At 45.0% G+C, this 20,554-nt stretch overlaps 1 protein-coding gene across 1 annotated transcript in view; it reads right to left on the reverse strand.

The window, feature by feature from the left end:
* GALNT17 (polypeptide N-acetylgalactosaminyltransferase 17) overlaps positions 1-20,554 on the reverse strand; it is a 359,033-nt gene that overhangs the window by 135,176 nt on the left and 203,303 nt on the right. Inside the window, exon 4 of the mRNA XM_075264887.1 lies at positions 912-1,086. Coding sequence (XP_075120988.1) covers positions 912-1,086 — 175 coding nt within the window. The remainder of the gene's footprint in view (positions 1-911; positions 1,087-20,554) is intronic.

Below are 20,554 nucleotides of genomic sequence, written 5' to 3' on the forward strand. Positions count from 1 at the left end.
ATCAGCGCTGGCTCTGCCGGAGGAGGCGGAGTCTAAGGTCGGACCTGAATGGAGACTGGTGTGGAGCTATCTTAGACTCCGCCTCCTCCAGCAGAGCCAGCGCTGATTGGTCGAGTTCCGTACTCTGGCCAATCAGCACTGGCCAATGCATTTCTATGGGGAAAAGTTAGCTTGCGAAAATCGCAAACTGACAGGGATTTCCATGAAATAAAGTGACTTTTATGCCCCCAGACATGCTTCCCCTGCTGTCCCAGTGTCATTCCAGGGTGTTGGTATCATTTCCTGGGGTGTCATAGTGGACTTGGTGACCCTCCAGACACGAATTTGGGTTTCCCCCTTAACGAGTTTATGTTCCCCATAGACTATAATGGGGTTCGAAACCCATTCGAACACTCGAACAGTGAGCGGCTGTTCGAATCGAATTTCGAACCTCGAACATTTTAGTGTTCGCTCATCTCTAAAGAGGACCCACACTTAAACAGCTGTTGGAACTCATTCGATGTTTTATACCATACTAAGTACAGTGGGAAATTCAGGTTTTCACTTGAGTTTCCTTCTAACATAGATAATATCTTTATATTGAAATATGTGAACTGAAGGGATAAAATGATATGTATCTTAAGGTAATTCATTCACTTTATAGATATACAGTAAATAAAATGGAAATTTAGAAACATAAAAAGATAATTAAAGAAGCCACAAGCACATTATTTTTGTTGATTTTCCAACAAATTAAATAATTATGAATGAATTTGCAGCCAAGTACATGATACATTTCAAATTGCTTACAGTTGAAAATGTCTTGGGACAGACATAAAATTTTATATGCTTCTGTTTAATGTTTAAATACTGTGGTTACTGCAGTTCCTGTAAAATGAATATCTTACAAAATATTAATTCTGTTTACCTACCAGCCAGCTGTAAATTCAACATGTGCATCGAAAAATCCAGTGATTTGTCCAGTAGCAACTTTCCAGCCTTCTATACGAGCTCTGATCAATCCTTCTCTTTTATGATTGCGGACTACTTTAACAAGACCAGGATATCGCTTGTGGACATATTCTTCTAAAGGTCCTTTCAGCTCCTCTGAAAAGAAAAATAAAACAATGTTAAAGCTTATAGGCAAACACAATAGCCACGCAAATAAAAAAAAGTGCCATAATTTTTTTTTAGGCTAAGGCTTAACCTCGCGAAAAATTATGTGGAAAAAGATACAGTAAAAAATGCTTTGCATTTTTTTTCCATATCATGTTGCTGTCTATATCCCTGAGTTTTTCCTTTCCCTATTAATTCTCTGAGGAAAACACTCACAATTTCACAGCTAAAATTAACACAATGCAATTTTCAAAAGTGACTATGCGTGTGCAAACACAGATTTTTCCCAGATTTTTACTCTTAATGTGTGAATGAGATGAAATTAAATTGTATTCAACTTGCTGGCACTGTAAGGCTAAGGCCCCACGGGCCAAAAACCCTGTGCTAAAGTGCAGCGGGAGCAACCGAGTTCTTCCCACAGTGCTTTGAACAGTAAGTTCACAGAGTCTTCCTCCGCAGACTTTCTGCTGCCGGCATTTCCATAGATAAAATTGACATGCTGCGATTTCCAAATCTGGACTGGTTTTGGAAATCGCATTGTGTCCGCACTGTGGTTTTAAACGCAAAGTGGGCATGGGATTCACATGAATCCCATCCACTTTGCACGTACTGTAAAATGCCGCGATTTTTCCTGTGGCGTTTCCACCGCAGGCAAATCGTGGCAGAACTGGTATGTGGGGCCCCGGCCTAAAACATTTTTTTCACAGTGGTCTAAAATGCTACATACCACAGTATAGCACATTAGCTTTGCATATACTTTTTTAAGTAAAATACATTCAGCAGTTCTTTGGCGAGTATTATGAGACTGAAGAACAGATGAGATCTGATTTTGACCTTATAACACTGTAAAATGAGATGACAATAAGTCAATTGTTTTTTTTCTACAAAGTTAAAGATGTAACTGTTATCTTATCTATTATCTTAAATGTGTTTCCCATTGAACATCTATCAGAAATTACAGTCAAGAACCTACAGTATTTTCAGTAGACTCAGTCATTCTGAGATTTTTAGCATTTGGAGAGCATGGGACCTCTTGGAAACCAGGCTACATGTTTTCAGTAAATTGTACACAATAGCCCAGACTTCCTAATAGACTGTGCAAACTTAGTCTTATATTATGCCACATTTATCACATTATGGGGATAACGTCCATCCTTAGAGGCCACCTTTTCAGGTGTGTGGAGACTTATACAGCCATAGTTGCTCCACTGCAAGGGAACATGGGAAGAATATGCAAATCTGTCTCCCAAGATGTAAACAGGGAGACAGTGCCTCTGTTATGCCATAGAGGGCAGCATAACAGAGGCACTGTCTCCCTGTTTACATTTATCACAGTGACTGATGCTGAATGATAAATTTGGTGTATCTTTAGACTGTCTATACCACCTATTAGTTGTTTTACTTTGAGCCAGAATTTAAGCCACACCTCACTTTTCTGAGAATCAACATCCACATGTCTAGTATGCTGAAAAAATGTTAGCCAAAACTTGATGCGCCAAAGATGTGTCATGTTTATGCCAGTGTCTAGATGTAATCACTATAGTAAATCTGGACCTCTGTCTCTTCCTTCTCATAGACTACCTTATGACATATGGAGGGCATTCTGCATTGTTTCTAGTGGTTGCAATTTTTGACAGTCAACAATACTTCTAACTGAGGTGGCTGGTTAGTCAAATACATCATTTGCCTCTTAAGTAATATGGCAAATGTAAAACAATAAGGAACAAAATATAGATTGTTAGAGATCTATTAGAGATGAGCGAGTACTGTTCGGATCAGCCGATCCGAACAGCACGCTCCATAGAAATGAATGGATGCACCTGGTACTTCCGCTTTGACGGCGGCCGGCCGCTTAACCCCCCGTGTGCTGTTCGGATCGGCTGTACTCGCACAGTACCCGAACAGTACTCGCTCATCTCTAATTGCTATGGATACAATTATTATAGGAGCATGCACAGAGTTGAACTGGTAAGCTAGCACCTTTGCTCTCCTTTGATCAATACCGTACCTGTCTTGACTACAAATTAGGAGCGACAGTCTTAGCAGATTTTAAAGCCATACTGTCCCTTCTCACACTGCCATTCTTACACATGTTTACTTGTCCATTTATGTTCTTCAGTCACCACTATTTCACATGCTGCATCTTCACTAGCTTACCTAAATCATTACACTTCGTGCTAAAATCCACAGCTATTTTGGCTTATATCTTCAGAGAAACTAATGTCACATACTTTTATTACAGACCATGACCCTTATCCAATCTGAACTAGTCACACATACTTCCTGACTCTACATCACTGTTGTTATAGGGGTTTTACCATACAGATAAACCATCTGCATAGTAACTTACTGTGCCCTCTCTTCCAAGATCTGTATTATATTTTCAAGAAAAAGAGAAAATAATCATGTTTGACCTGGACGTATCTAGAGGCAACTGTCCTCAGACAACATTTCATTAGGCTTTTCAAGTGACATATTCAGTTTGCCTAACTGGGTTCAATGGATGAAAATATATTGCAAAGTACTGTACTTTTATATCATGATCTTTAATATCCTCCCCACCCTTAACATCCTCCCCACACTTTGCTTTGAGGATGTACTTTATTTTAGTGTTGACCCAGATTAACTCTTTTTTTCTCTCTTGTATAATGTACACAACCTGGGTAATCCACTGCATATACAGTATTTGGATCTGTTTTTTTTTTTTTTTTTTTCATTTCCCTTATCCCTACAATGTACAGTAAAAAATCTTTCATTAGATTTGGGGAATGACTGCTCTTTTTTAATGCATCATATTATGCAATTTGTATATTAATATTTAATACAATAAAGTGAACAGTATAATGCATGCACTTCTTATTTTTAACATAGACAAATGATTTATTTCAACCACATTCAAAAACAGTCACTTTCTGAGTGTTAGATCTTGAGATTTAAGTAAATCTGACATTTTAATTGATGTCTATGGTTTGCTCTTGAGTATTGTTACTCATCAGTAAAGTCACATTTCACCATTTTATCTGATTTTCTTTCTTTTTTCTTAATTTTTAATCTAATCCTAACGTTCCCAGATGGGAATTACGACAGATGGTTTGCTGTCTCGATACAGGTGGTAATTAATTCGGCAGGAGTGCTTGTCCTTCCATATCTACTCAAATATGTCTTTTTAAGCAGTGCTGCCCTCTTATGCCCAAGTGATGAACTAAGACTGTATTTAATTGACAGGTATTGACAGGTATGGTATATTCATTCTATGAAATATAATATTTAAAGAATTAGGCTTTTATACATTGGAAAGTGGTACATAGAAAGCAGCAATCACATTAGATTATCCTAAAATATTGAATTAGACTGCCCACTCTGATCTTTATATGCTGAATATTTAATGAAACTATACTATCTAGGTGTAGATCTTGGAAGAGATGGCAAATAGGTGAAGGGAGAGTCACAGTTATAGTGCAGATAGTTGCTCAAGTTTTTTTAAGTTGCATGTTAGTAAAGCCCTTTAGCTTATCCCCAGTCTGGTTAAGGTGTAAAAATGGATCATCAAACCAATTCAGCACAATATCACAATGTGCTAACAAATGCCTTTACAGGCTGTAATTCATCCCCTTCTCCATACATATACTGGATAGAAGTATATAGAAAGCTGATTAAATTATGGCACACCTATTTGGACATGCCAAGCCAAGAGGGCAGCTGGTGAAATACATCTGTATTAGTGACAAATTAAGCCTGTAATAATTAGATTTTATTCTATGTGGATCAACTCTTAATCCTGGGGACCCTAAAGTAGGCTTGAAGAAGTTCAGCCTGAGGAACAGAGCAACAGTAATGGAGAAACTGCTTAGTGGCAAGAGCTTCAGGAGGACAGAGCCTGAGTGTCCCTGTGTCTGGAAAAAGCTTCAGCAGAACCATCTTATGAGTCAGTAACGAGTGGGGTTGAGCCGATCTTGAGATTTCAGGATCGTTTTTAAAATCCGATTTCTGATCATTTTCCATTCGAACCAGATCCCGATCCCAATGCAAGTCAATTGGATTTTGTTTAATAATCGGAGATCGGATTTAAAAAACGATCCTATTCACTACACAGCATGGAGTCTAGAAATTGAATGCTTTAATTGTTAGAATCCACGCAGTGTAGTGATTAAAAAAAATCCTCTGGCTACTTAGTCCCCCCTGCTATACACTTACCTGCACGGATCGCTGGTCCGGTCCCCTCTGTTCTCGATCCTCGTCTCACCTCGCTGCCCCCGCCTCCCAGGTTAGTGATGTCTCTCCTCCCAGTACCCACCCACATTCTCCTAAGCCACATGCCCCGCCTTCCTCCTAGGTCTGTAACACTAACCTGGGAGGCGAGGGCAGTGAGGCGAGAAGAGAACAGCGAGGACCAGACCAGCAATCTGTGCAGGTAAGTGTTAGCTGTTAGAGATCTTAGCTAGCCTCCCATTAGAATGAATGTACGCAGCTGGCGCGTAAGGGGTTAAGTGGCCGGACACCAGCACAGGCTGTGTGCCGGCTGCATCCATTCATTCCTATGGGACCTAGCAAACATTGTTAGCTTTTCCCACAATGCTTGGCCAGTAGCAAAGCATTGTGGGAAATAACCTCTGACCTTGATCCCACATAAAAATATCGGGATCGGAATTCCGATCCTGATCGTGAAATTTACTCCATTGCCGATTGGAATCCGATCTTTTCTGATCCCTCAACCCTAGTAACAAGATATCAGAAGCTACAAGTGTCCCCAAACTGCGAGTGTACACCTCTATGAGAAGTAGGCCAGGAGAGAAAATGACCTGATCAATAGGATTCCGAATTCTGGACTCATGAAGTGCTAAAAATTCATACTGCTCAGTGTGACTTCAGAATGACTTTAAGCCAGTGACAGGGCTGATTTTACCTTAACCCCCTCCTCTCTTTAATCTGAAGTTAAATGTATAGATCACAGTAAAGAGTTTTTTTTTTAATAGGCTCTATAATATCAACAGAAAAAAAAAGAAAAAAAAAAATCCATGGTCCATTTGATGCTATGTTATGGAGGAATACTCCAGAAACACCGCTTCCAGCTAAGATTTCCTTTAAAAAACAGATCCCTACAAAGCACCATATGGAGGCACTAGGAGTGCCTGTGGCTTCAAATAATTGAGCTGCAGGGACTACAAATGCCTCTGTACAGCCTACACGTACACAGTTGTGTGTGTGCCTAAGGCTCAACACATGGGTTATGACAAACTGAAAAACTGAACACTGCTATTGCTAAGTTTCATTCAAAGCAATAAGGCTGTCACTAAATCAATCCACTAAAATAAAGAAATAAGAGGAACACTTTCTATTATAATGGCATGTAAACACAATCATTTTGCATACAACCATAGACTCTTTATTGTGTTCGTGTGGGTTACATCACCTTCAGCAAAGCCAATAGCAATATATAGTTGTATACTCTTATTATTTGTTTAGAAACAAATGAAATGGCTAGTGTTATAGAAAGAGCACAGCTAAAAGCTTCACGTAATATCCGTAGCACTTGCTATTCTAAACCAGCTCCAATGGATGTGGCACATAAAGATAAATAAACACCAAAAATACAATCATTGGTGGCCAATAAAACTGACGGAAATGTGGCCATTGTCCTAACTCAAGTAGCAAATAAAAGAAACTTTAAATCTTTCAATTAGAGTCAGAGCGTGGAAACAAAACACAGAACTAGATCTTGCAAGCATCCTTTTGGTTTAGCTAATGACTGTTAGAAAGCTCTCTGCACCAAATACATGCTCAATATCTATTTCCCTCCGGTATCATATCCATCTAGTTAGAAGTGAGTGGGGAAAATCCAATTTAGAGGCAGCAGTTTCACATGCAGGATGGATATTTTTATTGTTATAATGGCAATTTTCCATGTGTATGTGTTGTGAAGGAGTTGTTGGTTTGCAGAGGATACTTCTGCCCTTGAGGTTTCTTTTCTTATCTAATTGAATGCTTTTAGGTAGCAGTCGCTGCACTTACAGTACCTGTAGACAAGTCTAAATGGGTTTAGAGTCAACCCTACAGACTGAGAAAGTCATATAAAGGAAATCGCAATCAAATCATTTTCTAGCTAAGTGATAAATCACTGCCTGAAACTGCTTTTGCACTTTGCAGACGGCTGTTTAGTTAACGTACTATGTATAGTATAATAGTTATATTGAAGCTCTTTTGGAAAATATTCTCAATCTAAATTTAAGAACTGATAATATCGATATTCCTATATGAAGCATGTAAAAATTCCTCATTATAGATAATTAAAATTCTTTGTTCAGTTAATGTATAGGTAGTGTTTTCCCTTCAGGAAATGGAAAGTATAGCAACTTAAATTACTTTATTAGGGGGCTCCTTAAATTAAGAATGCAATGATTGCTTCGGGTCCGGCTATTGTAATCTTCTACAAATCAAATGTCAAGGCCAATGAAGTACTGTATATAGTTACATAGTTACATGCTAGATGAGTTGGATGAAGACAACAGCCCATCAAGTCCAACCTATAACCCTACAGTACAGTCCCTACAGGAAGGCAAAAAAACCCATGAGGCTCATGCCAATTGCCCCATTTCAGGGGTAAAAATTCCTTCCCGACTCCAATCTGACACTTCCTGACTCCAATATGTGCCATTTATTTGCCCTGCAGGTTTCCACACCAGTCCCTGTTTGGGAATGACTAGTCTAAATCTTACATAGAACTAGTCATTCTGCCCCCTAATTTGTCATCAAGTCAGTTGCCAAAGCAATAATTCTGTGAACCAGAATAAGATCCCGTTCACATGGTTTAATTTGCTGCTTATTTGGGGGCAGATTTTACCCAAAAAATCAGCAGAAGATTCCACTGTAGTAAGGTACTGAAAACATAATCTTCCTGCTTGTTCTTGCCACTGTTTAGGCTCATTCCTATGGGCTTAAATGGCGGTGGAAATTAGCAATGTAATGCCGATGCAGCAGTCTACTGTGAGGAGCCAGGGACAGAAAATTAAGAGGCATCCAAGGAAAATGTTCACCTCAATTTCCCCTTCATGTGACCATACTCTAAATCATAATCAACACATCTGATGTTTATAAGCAACATCCCCATAATAGATCAAAATCATATTCATAGAAATAATGGTTTTTTTAACCCTTTATTGCTTTACTTACTACACATTAGATGTTTATTCTAAAGAAATGCAATTGATCGTGTTAGTCCAGGTTTTCATCCTTCCACAAGTCTTCACTTGTTTTCACTGTGCAGTCTCAGAAGGATTGCCCTACTTTATATAACAAAAAATGAGTTGACCTCCTACCCTTCTGAATATTGGAATTGTGTGATAAGAGAGCTAGAATCATTGCCATTCATCTTGTTATCCAGATAATTAGCTAGATTTTCTATGCTTCTAAGGAAACAATTGGCCATCGCCGTGGTGTATAACTCTACTAAAGACGAGACACAGGAGGGAGTGAAATCATATACTGTATGTTCACAGCTGTCAATTAGCTAGGAATAAAACATGGCGGGGTGTACATTAAGCAAATAAAGATAAACAGCAAAGTGGGAATCAAACAACTTTATTGCAGGTGTTCTTTGATTCAAATTGAGAATTAATGCACAAGAAAAAAGACGGCAGCTGTGCCAATTGCATGAGTGGGACAGTGAAGTATCACAATTGGTGTTTTCTTTTTCTTTTTGACATCTCTGTGTATTTCAATGAACCATATTTTCAGTTCACAGATGACTCAGAATCCAGGCTTATTACATTCACAGTTAATACAGAATTTATCAATTATGCCTCTACAAGACGTGAAATGTTAAAGATAATAGAAGTAGGGAAACAGCATTAAACAGAGAATAATAGGATTGATCTCTTCTGCGTAAATGTCATAACTTTTATTCTGTCCACATTACATATTTAATACTATGTACAAGGTCTACACTCTAGGTACTAGAGATGAGCGAACACTAAAATGTTCGAGGTTCGAAATTCGATTCGAACAGCCGCTCAATGTTCGTGTGTTCGAACGGGTTTCGAACCCCATTATAGTCTATGGGGAACAGATACTCGTTAAGGGGGAAACCCAAATCCGTGTCTGGAGGGTCACCAAGTCCACTATGACACCACAGGAAATGATGTCAACACCTCTGGAATGACACTGGGACAGCAGGGGAAGCATGTCTGGGGGCATCTAACACACCAAAGACCCTCTATTACCCCAACATCACAGCCTAACAACTACACACTTTACACACTCAATACCACCTCTCTGACAGTAGGAAAACACCTTGAAACATGTGTATTTGGCACTTGCAGTGAGGAGAGCTTGTCACCAGCAGTGAATTTGGCCCTTGTAGTAAGTTGAGGTTGGCACCAACATTTGTTTTGAAAATCAGGGTGGATTGAGCCTCTAACCAGCAGAGTTTGGGCAAATTCATGGTGGAGGGAGCCTCTAAAAACCCCCAGTTTGGACCAATTCATGGTGGAGGGAGCCTCTAAAAACCCCAGTTTGGACCAATTCATGGTGGAGGGAGCCTCTAAACAGCTCAGTTTGGGCAAATTCATGATGGAGGGAGCCTCTAAACAGCCCAGTTTGGGCAAATTCATGGTGGAGGGAGCCTCTAAAAACCCTAGTTTGGACCAATTCATGGTGGAGGGAGCCTCTAAAAACCCCAGTTTCGACCAATTCATGGTGGAGGGAGCCTCTAAAAACCCCAGTTTGGACCAATTCATGGTGGAGGGAGCCTCTAAAAACCCCAGTTTGGACCAATTCATGATGGAGGGAGCCTCTAAACAGCCCAGTTTGGGCAAATTCATGGTGGAGGGAGCCTCTAAAAACCCCCAGTTTGGACCAATTCATGGTGGAGGGAGCCTCTAAAAACCCCAGTTTGGACCAATTCATGGTGGAAAGAGCCTCTAAACAGCTCAGTTTGGGCAAATTCATGATGGAGGGAGCCTCTAAACAGCCCAGTTTGGGCAAATTCATGGTGGAGGGAGCCTCTAAAAACCCTAGTTTGGACCAATTCATGGTGGAGGGAGCCTCTAAAAACCCCAGTTTCGACCAATTCATGGTGGAGGGAGCCTCTAAACAGCCCAGTTTGGACCAATTCATGGTGGAGGGAGCCTCTAAAAACCCCAGTTTGGACCAATTCATGGTGGAGGGAGCCTCTAAACAGCCCAGTTTGGGCAAATTCATGGTGGAGGGAGCCTCTAACCAGCCCAGTTTGGACCAATTCATGGTGGAGGGAGCCTCTAAAAACCCCAGTTTGGACCAATTCATGATGGAGGGAGCCTCTAAACAGCCCAGTTTGGACCAATTCATGGTGGAGAGAGCCTCTAAAAACCCCAGTTTGGACCAATTCATGGTGGAGGGAGCCTCTAAACAGGCCAGTTTGGGCAAATTCATGGTGGAGGGAGCCTCTAAACAGCCCAGTTTGGGCAAATTCATGGTGGAGGGAGCCTCTAACCAGCCCAGTTTGGACCAATTCATGGTGGAGGGAGCCTCTAAAAACCCCAGTTTGGACCAATTCATGGTGGAGGGAGCCTCTAAACAGCCTAGTTTGGACCAATTCATGGTGGAGGGAGCCTCTAAAAACCCCAGATTGGACCAATTCATGGTGGAGGAGCCTCTAAACAGCCCAGTTTGGACCAATTCATGGTGGAGGGAGCCGCTAAACAGCCCAGTTTGGACCAATTCATGGTGGAGGGAGCCTCTAACCAGCAGAGTTGGTGGAAATCATAGTGGAGGGAGCCTCTAACCAGCAGAGTTGTGGGAAAGCAGGGTGGAGGGAGCCTCTAACCAGCAGAGTTGGTGGAAATCAGGGTGGAGGGAGCCTCTAAGCAGCAGAGTTGTGGGAAAGCAGGGTGGAGGGAGCCTCTAACCAGCAGAGTTGTGGGAAAGCAGGGTGGAGGGAGCCTCTAACCAGCAGAGTTGTGGGAAAGCAGGGTGGAGGGAGCCTCTAACCAGCAGAGTTGGTGGAAATCAGGGTGGAGGGAGCCTCTAACCAGCAGAGTTGGGGGAAATCAGGGTGGAGGGAGCCTAGTATTAGCAGAATTTTGCAACGCTTATGGTGGATGAGTATGAGGATGCGGAGGAATTGGAGAGGTTGAGTACAGACATGGAGTTTCATGTTGGGGTGCTTTACACAGGTGGGCACAAAAATGAAGGCTCTATCCAGTGGTGGTTCATTTTTATCAAAGTGAGCCAGTCGGCACTCTCAGCTGACAGACGGGTGCGCTTGTCAGTGATGATGCCACCGGCTGCACTGAACACCCTCTCAGATAGGACGCTGGCGGCAGGACAGGACAGCACCTCCAAGGCATATAGGGCAAGTTCAAGCCACAGGTCCAACTTCGACACCCAATACGTGTAGGGCGCAGAGGGGTCGGAGAGGACAGGGCTGTGGTTGGAAAGGTATTCCCGCAACATGCGCCTATACTTCTCACGCCTGGTGACACTAGGACCCTCCGTGGCGGCACTTTGGCGAGGGGGTGCCATCAAGGTGTCCCAGACCTTAGACAGTGTGCCCCTCGTTTGTGTGGACCGGTGAGAACTTGGTTGCCTACTGGAGGAACTGCCCTCCCTGCCGCCAACGTCACATGCTGGAAACATCTCCATCATATTCTGCACCAATTGCCTGTGGCAAGCATTGATGCGATTGGCCCTCCCCTCTACCGGAATAAAAGACGAGATGTTGTTTTTATACCGGGGGTCAAGGATAGCAAAGATCCAGTACTGGTTGTCCTCCATGATTTTGACAATACGCTTGTCGGTTGTAAAGCACCCCAACATGAACTCAGCCATGTCTGCCACAGTGTTAGTTGGCATGACTCCTCTGGCCCCACCGGAAAGTTCAATCTCCCTTTCCTCCTCATCCTCCATGTCTACCCATCCGCGCTGCAACAATGGGACGATTCGAAGTTGCCCGGAAGCCTCCTGTATCACCATCACATCATCGGACAACTCTTCTTCCTCCTCCTCCTCCTCCTCCTCCTCCTCCATTAAACGCAGTGAAGCGGACAGATGTGTGGACCTACTCTCCAGCTGTGACGGATCGGATGCTATCCCTAACTCCTCTGTGTGATCTGAGTTATCCCTGATGTCAATCAGGGATTCTCTCAGAACACACAAGAGCGGGATTGTAAGGCTCACCATCGCATCCTCAGAGCTCACCCTCCTTGAGGACTCCTCAAAGACCCGTAGGATGTCACAAAGGTCTCTCATCCATGGCCACTCATGGATGTGAAACTGAGGCAGCTGACTTTGTGGCACCCTAGGGTTTTGTAGCTGGTATTCCATCAAAGGTCTCTGCTGCTCAACCACTCTATTCAACATCTGAAACGTTGAGTTCCAGCGTGTGGGGACGTCGCACAAAAGCCGGTGTTGTGGCACATGCAGGCGTTGCTGGAGAGATTTTAAGCTAGCAGCGGCTACTGTCGACTTGCGAAAGTGGGCGCACATGCGCCGCACTTTCACCAGTAGCTCTGGAACATTGGGGTAGCTCTTTAGGAAACGTTGCACCACTAGGTTGAAGACGTGGGCCAGGCATGGAACATGTTGGAGTCCGGCAAGCTCCAGAGCTGCTACCAGGTTCCGGCCGTTATCACAAACGACCATGCCTGGGCCCAGGTGCAGCGGCTCAAACCATATTGCCGTCTCATCGAGGAGGGCATCCCTCACCTCGGAGACAGTGTGCTGTCTGTCCCCCAAGCTGATCAGCTTCAGCACAGCCTGCTGACGTCTACCAACGCCAGTGCTGCAACGTTTCCAACTCGTAGCTGGGGTCAATCTAACAGCGGAGGAGGAGGCGGTGGCGGAGGAGGAGGCGGTGGCGGAAGAGGAGGCGGTAGAGGAGGAGGAGGGGGGTGTTCTTCTCGTGTCCCTGCCAGGAATGTTAGGCGGGGAGACGAGGTACACCGGGCCAGTTTGGGAAGCAGTCCCAGCCTCAACTACATTCACGCAGTGTGCCGTCAGTGAAATGTAGCGTCCCTGTCCGCATGCACTTGTCCACTCGTCGGTGGTCAAGTGGACCTTTGTGCAAAGCGCGGAACTAAGGGCCCGCCTGATGTTGAGTGACACGTGCTGGTGCAAGGCGGGGACGGCACACCGGGAGAAGTAGTGACGGCTAGGGACGGCATAGCGAGGTGCCGCAGTTGCCATCAGGTCCAGGAAGGCGGGAGTTTCAACAAGCCGGAACGCCAACATCTCCTGGGCCAGCAGTTTAGCGATGTTGGCGTTCAAGGCTTGCGCATGTGGGTGGTTAGCAGTGTATTTCTGCCGCCGCTCCAATGTCTGAGAGATGGTGGGTTGTTGTAAAGAAGCGCCTGATGGTGCCTTTGATGGTGCAGGAGAAGGAGATAAGACAGGAACAGGGGAGGATGAGGGAGAAGTCAACAAAGTGGCGGAGGCAGATGAAGTGGTGTCCTGGCTCGTCCTCTGGAGTGCATCGCCAGCACAGTCAGCAGTGGCAGTGGCAGAGGCAGAGGCAGAGGCAGTGGCAGTGGCGTGAACGGCAGGCGGCCTTTGTCCTGCCGTTGCTGCCTGCCACTGATTCCAGTGCTTGGATTCCAAATGACGGCGCATTGAAGTGGTGGACAGGTTGCTCTTCTCAGAGCCCCTAATCAATTTCGAGAGGCAAATTGTGCAGACAACACTATATCTGTCCTCGGCGCATTCCTTGAAAAAACTCCACACCTTCGAGAAACGTGCCCTCGAGGTGGGAGTTTTGCGGGGCTGGGTACGAACTGGAACATCTTGGGAGATTCCGGGTGTGGCCTGGCTTCGCCTAAGCTGCTGACCTCTGCCTCTGCCTCTAGCTACCCTTTTTGGTGCTGCACCTGCCTCAACATCCACACTACTTTCCCCGCTTGACATCCCCCCTGTCCAGGTCGGGTCAGTGTCCTCATCATCCACCACTTCCTCTTCCAACTCCTGTCTCATCTCCTCCTCCCGCACAATGCGCCGGTCAACTGGATGCCCTGACGGCAACTGCGTCACATCATCGTCGATGAGGGTGGGTTGCTGGTCATCCACCACCAAATCGAACGGAGATGGAGGAGACTCTAGTGTTTGAGCATCTGGACACAGATGCTCCTCTGTTAGGTTCGTGGAATCGTGACGTGGAGAGGCAGGTTGAGGGACAATGAAAGGAGCGGAGAACAGCTCTGGGGAGCAGGGACAGTTGGGGTTATTGTTCTGTGAAGCTTGGGAATTTTGGGAGGAAGGAGGACAAGACTGTTGGGTAATAGGAGGAGAGGAGGCAGAGTCTGACTGGCTGCTGGACAATGTGCTGTAAGCGTTCTCTGACAGCCATTGCAAGACCTGTTCCTGGTTCTCGGGCCTACTAAGGTTTGTACCCTGCAGTTTAGTTAATGTGGCAAGCAACCCTGGCACTGTGGAGTGGCGCAATGCTTGCTGCCCCACAGGAGTAGGCACGGGACGCCCTGTGGCTTCACTGCTAACTTGCTCCCCAGAACCATTCCCCCGACCTCGCCCACGGCCTCGTCCACGTCCCTTTCCGGGAGCCTTGCGCATTTTGAATTCCCAGTTAGAAATTGGCACTATATACCAGTAGCAAAAATTGTGGGTGCACGTAACCCCAATATATTCTTTGAATTCCCAGTCAGACAATGGCACTATATACCAGTAGCAAGAAATGAGGGTATTTATAACCCCAATATATTCTTTGAATTACCAGTCAGAAACTGGCACTATATGGCAGTAGCAAGAAATGAGGGTATTTATAACCCCAATATATTCTTTGAATTCCCAGTCAGACAATGGCACTATATACCAGTAGCAAGAAATGAGGGTATTTGTAACCCCAATATATTCTTTGAATTCCCAGTCAGACAATGGCACTATATACCAGTAGCAAGAAATGAGGGTATTTGTAACCCCAATATATTCTTTGAATTCCCAGTCAGACAATGGCACTATATACCAGTAGCAAAAATTGTGGGTGCACGTAACCCCAATATATTCTTTGAATTACCAGTCAGAAACTGGCACTATATGGCAGTAGCAAGAAATGAGGGTATTTATAACCCCAATATATTCTTTGAATTCCCAGTCAGACAATGGCACTATATACCAGTAGCAAGAAATGAGGGTATTTGTAACCCCAATATATTCTTTGAATTCCCAGTCAGACAATGGCACTATATACCAGTAGCAAGAAATGAGGGTATTTGTAACTCCAATATATTCTTTGAATTCCCAGTCAGACAATGGCACTAGATACCAGTAGCAAAAATTGTGGGTGCGGGGGCGTGGCTTAACCGTTGAGGCGACCAGACGTTCTCCTCAGGAGCTCCGCCAAAACTGGCGAGAAATCTACATCCATCTGCCTCTCTGGTGCCACTTTTCATTAGACCTACTAGAAGGGATTTCCCCCCAACCCCTGTTGGCTCACTCTGGAGTGATTTTGAGAGATCCATCCCCAAGAAGTGGTAACTCCGTTGTGCGGCCTACCACGCTTCTCGGAGCCGCCCGCCATCTTACAGACTGAGCTGCACTACCCACATCCGCTCCCGTGCTCACTCGCCTGCTGAGAGAGACTTACCTTTCCTGCGGCACATACGCTGGTTTCTCACGACTGCACCCGGCTTGACATTGCGGTCTGTGGAGTCTCGCTACCCGACCCGCCTCGGACGCCTTGCCGCGGACACTTACTTCCGGCGAGGCCTTATCGCTGCTACGGGTGTTGGATCCTTACAAGCGCCGGACCCTTCCTGCCTTCCTGCTTCTCCTACGGTAGAGCTCTCCACCACCGCATCTCGGCAGCCTGCCTCATCAGGGTGGATCTTTCTCCTCAGTGCACCGGGATACTCCGGAGGGAACATCATCACCTGCCTGCAGCTAAGTGTACCAGCCCTCTCTCTCCCTCTCTCCGTGTGCCGTCTTTCCCACCCCTCCCCCTTACTCCGCCATTTCCCTCCATCTAAGAAGTGACTAGTAGGGCCCAGGTAGTAGAGTGCTGAGCATCTACACAAACATCAGGGAAGCTCCTCATACTACCTGGTCTCACCCTCTGGACACCCTTCCTTCCCTCATCCTCCCTCCAGCACCTACGTTGTCTCCCCTCCAACTCTGGTGTACTTCTTCAGGGACAGTGCCTTTCTTTTTGGACATTAACCCTTAAGTTGACTGCACTCCACTGCTGCATAACATGTGCTTCTAACTCTACACTGGGACACTACTCCACGGTTTATTAGTCTACTGCATTTTGACATGGTTAAGATTGGGAAGGACAGGCCCCCTGACCCTTCATCACAACTGAAGTCCCCTGTTCCTACGGCTGACATGCAGAAGTTTTTGAAAAAACAGAACGCTGCGCGCGCTATTCTACCCCACAAGGCGCAGCCCTCACAAAGCACCACCTCAGAGGCATGTGCTCCTGACTCGGAGGATGAGACCCTAGACCAGAATAGTGATTCCACAGTTATAACTCAGGGATTTTTGAAGGAAACCCTATCTCACGCGCTAGTCCCTGTACTCTCAGAAATCGCAGAACTTCGCGCTGACATGAAAGCTCTGGGTAAAAGAGTTGACACCCTGGAGGTGAAACAGACGAAGTCGCAGAAAGCCGCCTCCGCCTTAACTCATAAAGTAGATGCTCATTCTGAACACTTTAATAAAACATATTTACTTCTGGAGGATCTTGAAAACAGGAATAGACGAAGGAATGTTCGTATTAGGGGGATCCCTGAAAAATACCCTCCTGAGTCTCTACAGGAGATAGTCAGCTCTGTTTTCAAATCACTTCTTGGCGAGGAGAGGGCTGGGAAGATAGATATCGAGAGAGTACATAGAGCAATCAGACCTCGACCTGATGATAGAGATCCTCCTAGGGATGTAATTTGTGGTCTCACCTCCTCAGCTCACACCTCAGAAATACTGAAGTCAGCCAGGGATAAGAAAGACTTGTCATATGATGGAGCACAATTGCAAATCTTTCAGGACCTTTCGCCTGTCACGTTGCAAAAAAGGCGAATGCTACGTCCTCTACTAGACGTTCTGAAAGCACGTAACATCCAATATGCATGGTTGTTCCCGTTTGGCCTATCTATCCTAAAGAATGGCAGGAGATATAATGTTTTTACACCCAAGGACTTGGATCCTATCTGGGCAGTGCTAGGCGTACCACCTATACAAGTCCCCTCCTGGTTGCCATTTCCGGGGGACCAAGATCCTGACCAGATGTTTACTGCTGGTGACCCGCCTCACACCCCTGGTCGTTATAAGTCTCCAAGAGCTAAAAAACAGCATGCACGCTTGCAGGACTCTGACCAGTGAGAGGGGCTGCAATGACACTGGTTTATTGTATTATCTTTCTGTCTTACAGGATACTTGTTGCTGTTTAAATGCTGTTTTATTGTTATTTCACTGCACTCCGAGCTAGACGGTAACCTCCGGGGTACCCGCACGATTGTAATATCCTGATCCTGACTTAGTTTGCTACAGTTAAATGTTTGTTCGAACTCCCCTTACTTCAGCTCCACATTGATTTGGATCCATGTGCGGGGTCCCCTGAGCGTTGCCTCACGCTCTCAATACTCTTACGCATACCTTGACCATGTTCTTCATGTAGCTGTCTTTAGTTTACCATAAGGGCGTGGACATTTAGTGTCCCTTACGTACACGTATTTATTTATATCGTATTACTGCTATTAATCAACCTATATTGTAAGAGACTACGTAGTTTGTTGTTAATATATATTGCATTTTCTCTTGCATTTCCTTCCCCCTCTCACTTCCACTTCAGTCACTTCCCAAGCCTCTTCTATTGTATCTCAGGTTCCGTTTATCATTTTATAGTGACGATGGCTATACCTACCTCACAGATTGATGCTCTTTTACGCTGTGTCACACTCAACGTAAACGGTTTCAACTCCCCGAACAAGCGACATTCGGTGCTGAGTCTGCTCCGTAAATGGAAAACGGACGTAGCGTTCCTCCAAGAAACTCACTTCAAGGGGACCAAGATCCCCTACCTACCGGTGAAGTCCTTCTCCCAATGTTTCCACAGCACCCACCCCACCTCAGCCTCGAAGGGAGTCTCTATTTTATTTTACACGAATGTGCCATTTATATGTAAGACACAATATGCAGACCCGGATGGCAGGGCGCTCTTTGTAAAAGGCTCGATAGCAACGATCCCGTACACATTTGCCTCTCTATATGCACCTAACAAGAACCAGACATCCTGGTTAGTGGCCACGCTGCAATCCCTTAGCCTTTTCACAGAAGGACACTTGATCCTTGGCGGAGACTTCAATGTAGCCTTGAACTGCCTCTTAGATTCTTCCACCTCTAAAGCTCTTCTCTCCCAGAGATCGATTGGTGTAATACATAGAGCTCTTCAAGATCTGAATCTGATAGACACCTGGCGCTCGCATCATCCAAAAGACCGAGACTATACCTTCTATTCTCCAACAGCAAAAACCTATCACCGCATCGATTATTTATTCGTCTCCAAAGAGTTATTTCCCCTCACCTCAGAGGCAAAGATTGGCTCCATCACGGTATCCGACCATTCGCCTGTGTCACTGTCCCTCTGCCTTAAACGAGTTCCGAAAGGACAATGGACGTGGCGTCTCAACGAATCGCTCCTTGACTCGCCAGAGAATCTCGACTCACTTGAACGGCATCTGAAGGACTACTTTACTTCTAACACCACACCTGATGTTGCCCCTCCAATGATATGGGAGGCACACAAGGCGTATATTAGAGGTGTCCTTATCTCCATTGCGGCGAAAGCGAAGAAAACCGAACAACAAGCGCTAGATTCCGTGTTGAATAATATTGCACGCTTGGAACGGCAACATAAACGAACCTCGGCCACTGCTTCTATGGAAGAGCTCACAGCATACAGAGAAGCATTACTGGATCTACTGAACAAGAAGGCCGCTAAACATCATCTGCATTCTCGTAAGCTGATTTATGCCCACGGAAACAAGGGTAGTCGACTTATGTCCTCACTCATTCACAAAGCTAAACAAAAATCGTATATAGCGAATATTCGTGTTGGGAATAACACCTCCACATCTATCACTTCAGAGATTGCGAATGAATTTGTGAAGTTTTATTCGACTTTGTACAACCTTGACGCTCAGGCCGATCCTTGCCTACGTTCAGATAGGAATACTTTAGTAACCGCTTTCCTAGACAACTTAGCCTTACCGGAATTATCACCTGAACAAACAGACTCACTGATGGACCCCATCTCTCATGAGGAATTAGTAGAAGTCCTTGACAGTTTTCCTGCGGGAAAGAGCCCAGGACCGGATGGTCTGCCCTTAATCTACTATGTCAAGTTCAAATCCATTCTGATCCCTCATTTGGCAAGGATGTGCAACACTCTCCTGACTGGAGCCTCCTTGCCATCCCAAACTCTTGAGGCACACATAGCGTTAATTCCTAAAGAGGGACGAGACCTCACCTCTTGTGGCAATTATAGACCCATCTCCTTGCTGAATCTAGATCTAAAAATATGGGCCAAGGTCCTTGCATTGAGAATGAAACCACTGATACCTGAACTGGTAGACCCGGAACAGTCGGGCTTTATTATTGGTCGTGAAGGAAAGGATAACACCGCACGCCTTCTCCCACTGATATATAAGGCAAGGAAAGAGAATGTGCCGTTACTTCTTTTGGGAGTGGATGCGGAAAAGGCTTTCGACAGGGTCTCTTGGGATTTCATGAGAGCAACTCTACTGAAGTTCAAGTTTCCCTCTTCGTTTGTGGATGCCATCTTCACCTTATACAACAATCCTTATGCCAGGCTTAAGGTGAACGGGACCCTGTCGGACGCCTTCCAGATACGGAATGGAACCAGACAGGGATGCCCATTGTCCCCAACATTATTTGTTCTTGTTCTGGAGACACTCCTATCGAGGATCAGGAAGGATTCGAATATTCAAGGGATGCAGTCTGGAAGCACTTACACGTCAGCTACGGCTTTCGCGGATGACGTTCTTTTTGTGGTCACAAACCCTGAGGTTGCCCTTCCCCGGATTGCAGTGGTGTTGTCGGAATATGGGAATCTATCCGGATATAAGGCGAATTTGGAGAAATCAGAAATCCTGAACGTTTCTTTGCCTCAAAAAAGAGCAGAAGCCTTGAAGGCTAGTACTCCGTTCCAATGGGCGACCTCTTCTATCAAGTACCTGGGGGTTCACCTTACTCCCAGACTTGAAGATCTCTATATGAAGAACTTTCACCCCTTGCTGGCCCAATTTAAGAAGGACTTAGATTCCTACCAACATCTACCTCTGTCCTGGTTTGGGAGAAAAACGCTTATCCAAACTTACTTGTTTCCTAAACTTACATATAAACTCAGCATGCTCCCCATCTACCTGCCCAAAGACTTCTTCAAGACCCTACGCTGTATATTCACCAAATTCATATGGAGTCATAAACCTCCCAGACTAGCTTGGTCTCTTTTAGTCAAACCTAG

The sequence above is a fragment of the Leptodactylus fuscus genome, chromosome 2 (assembly GCF_031893055.1).
Source record: "Leptodactylus fuscus isolate aLepFus1 chromosome 2, aLepFus1.hap2, whole genome shotgun sequence".
In the NCBI taxonomy this organism is placed as follows: domain Eukaryota; kingdom Metazoa; phylum Chordata; class Amphibia; order Anura; family Leptodactylidae; genus Leptodactylus; species Leptodactylus fuscus.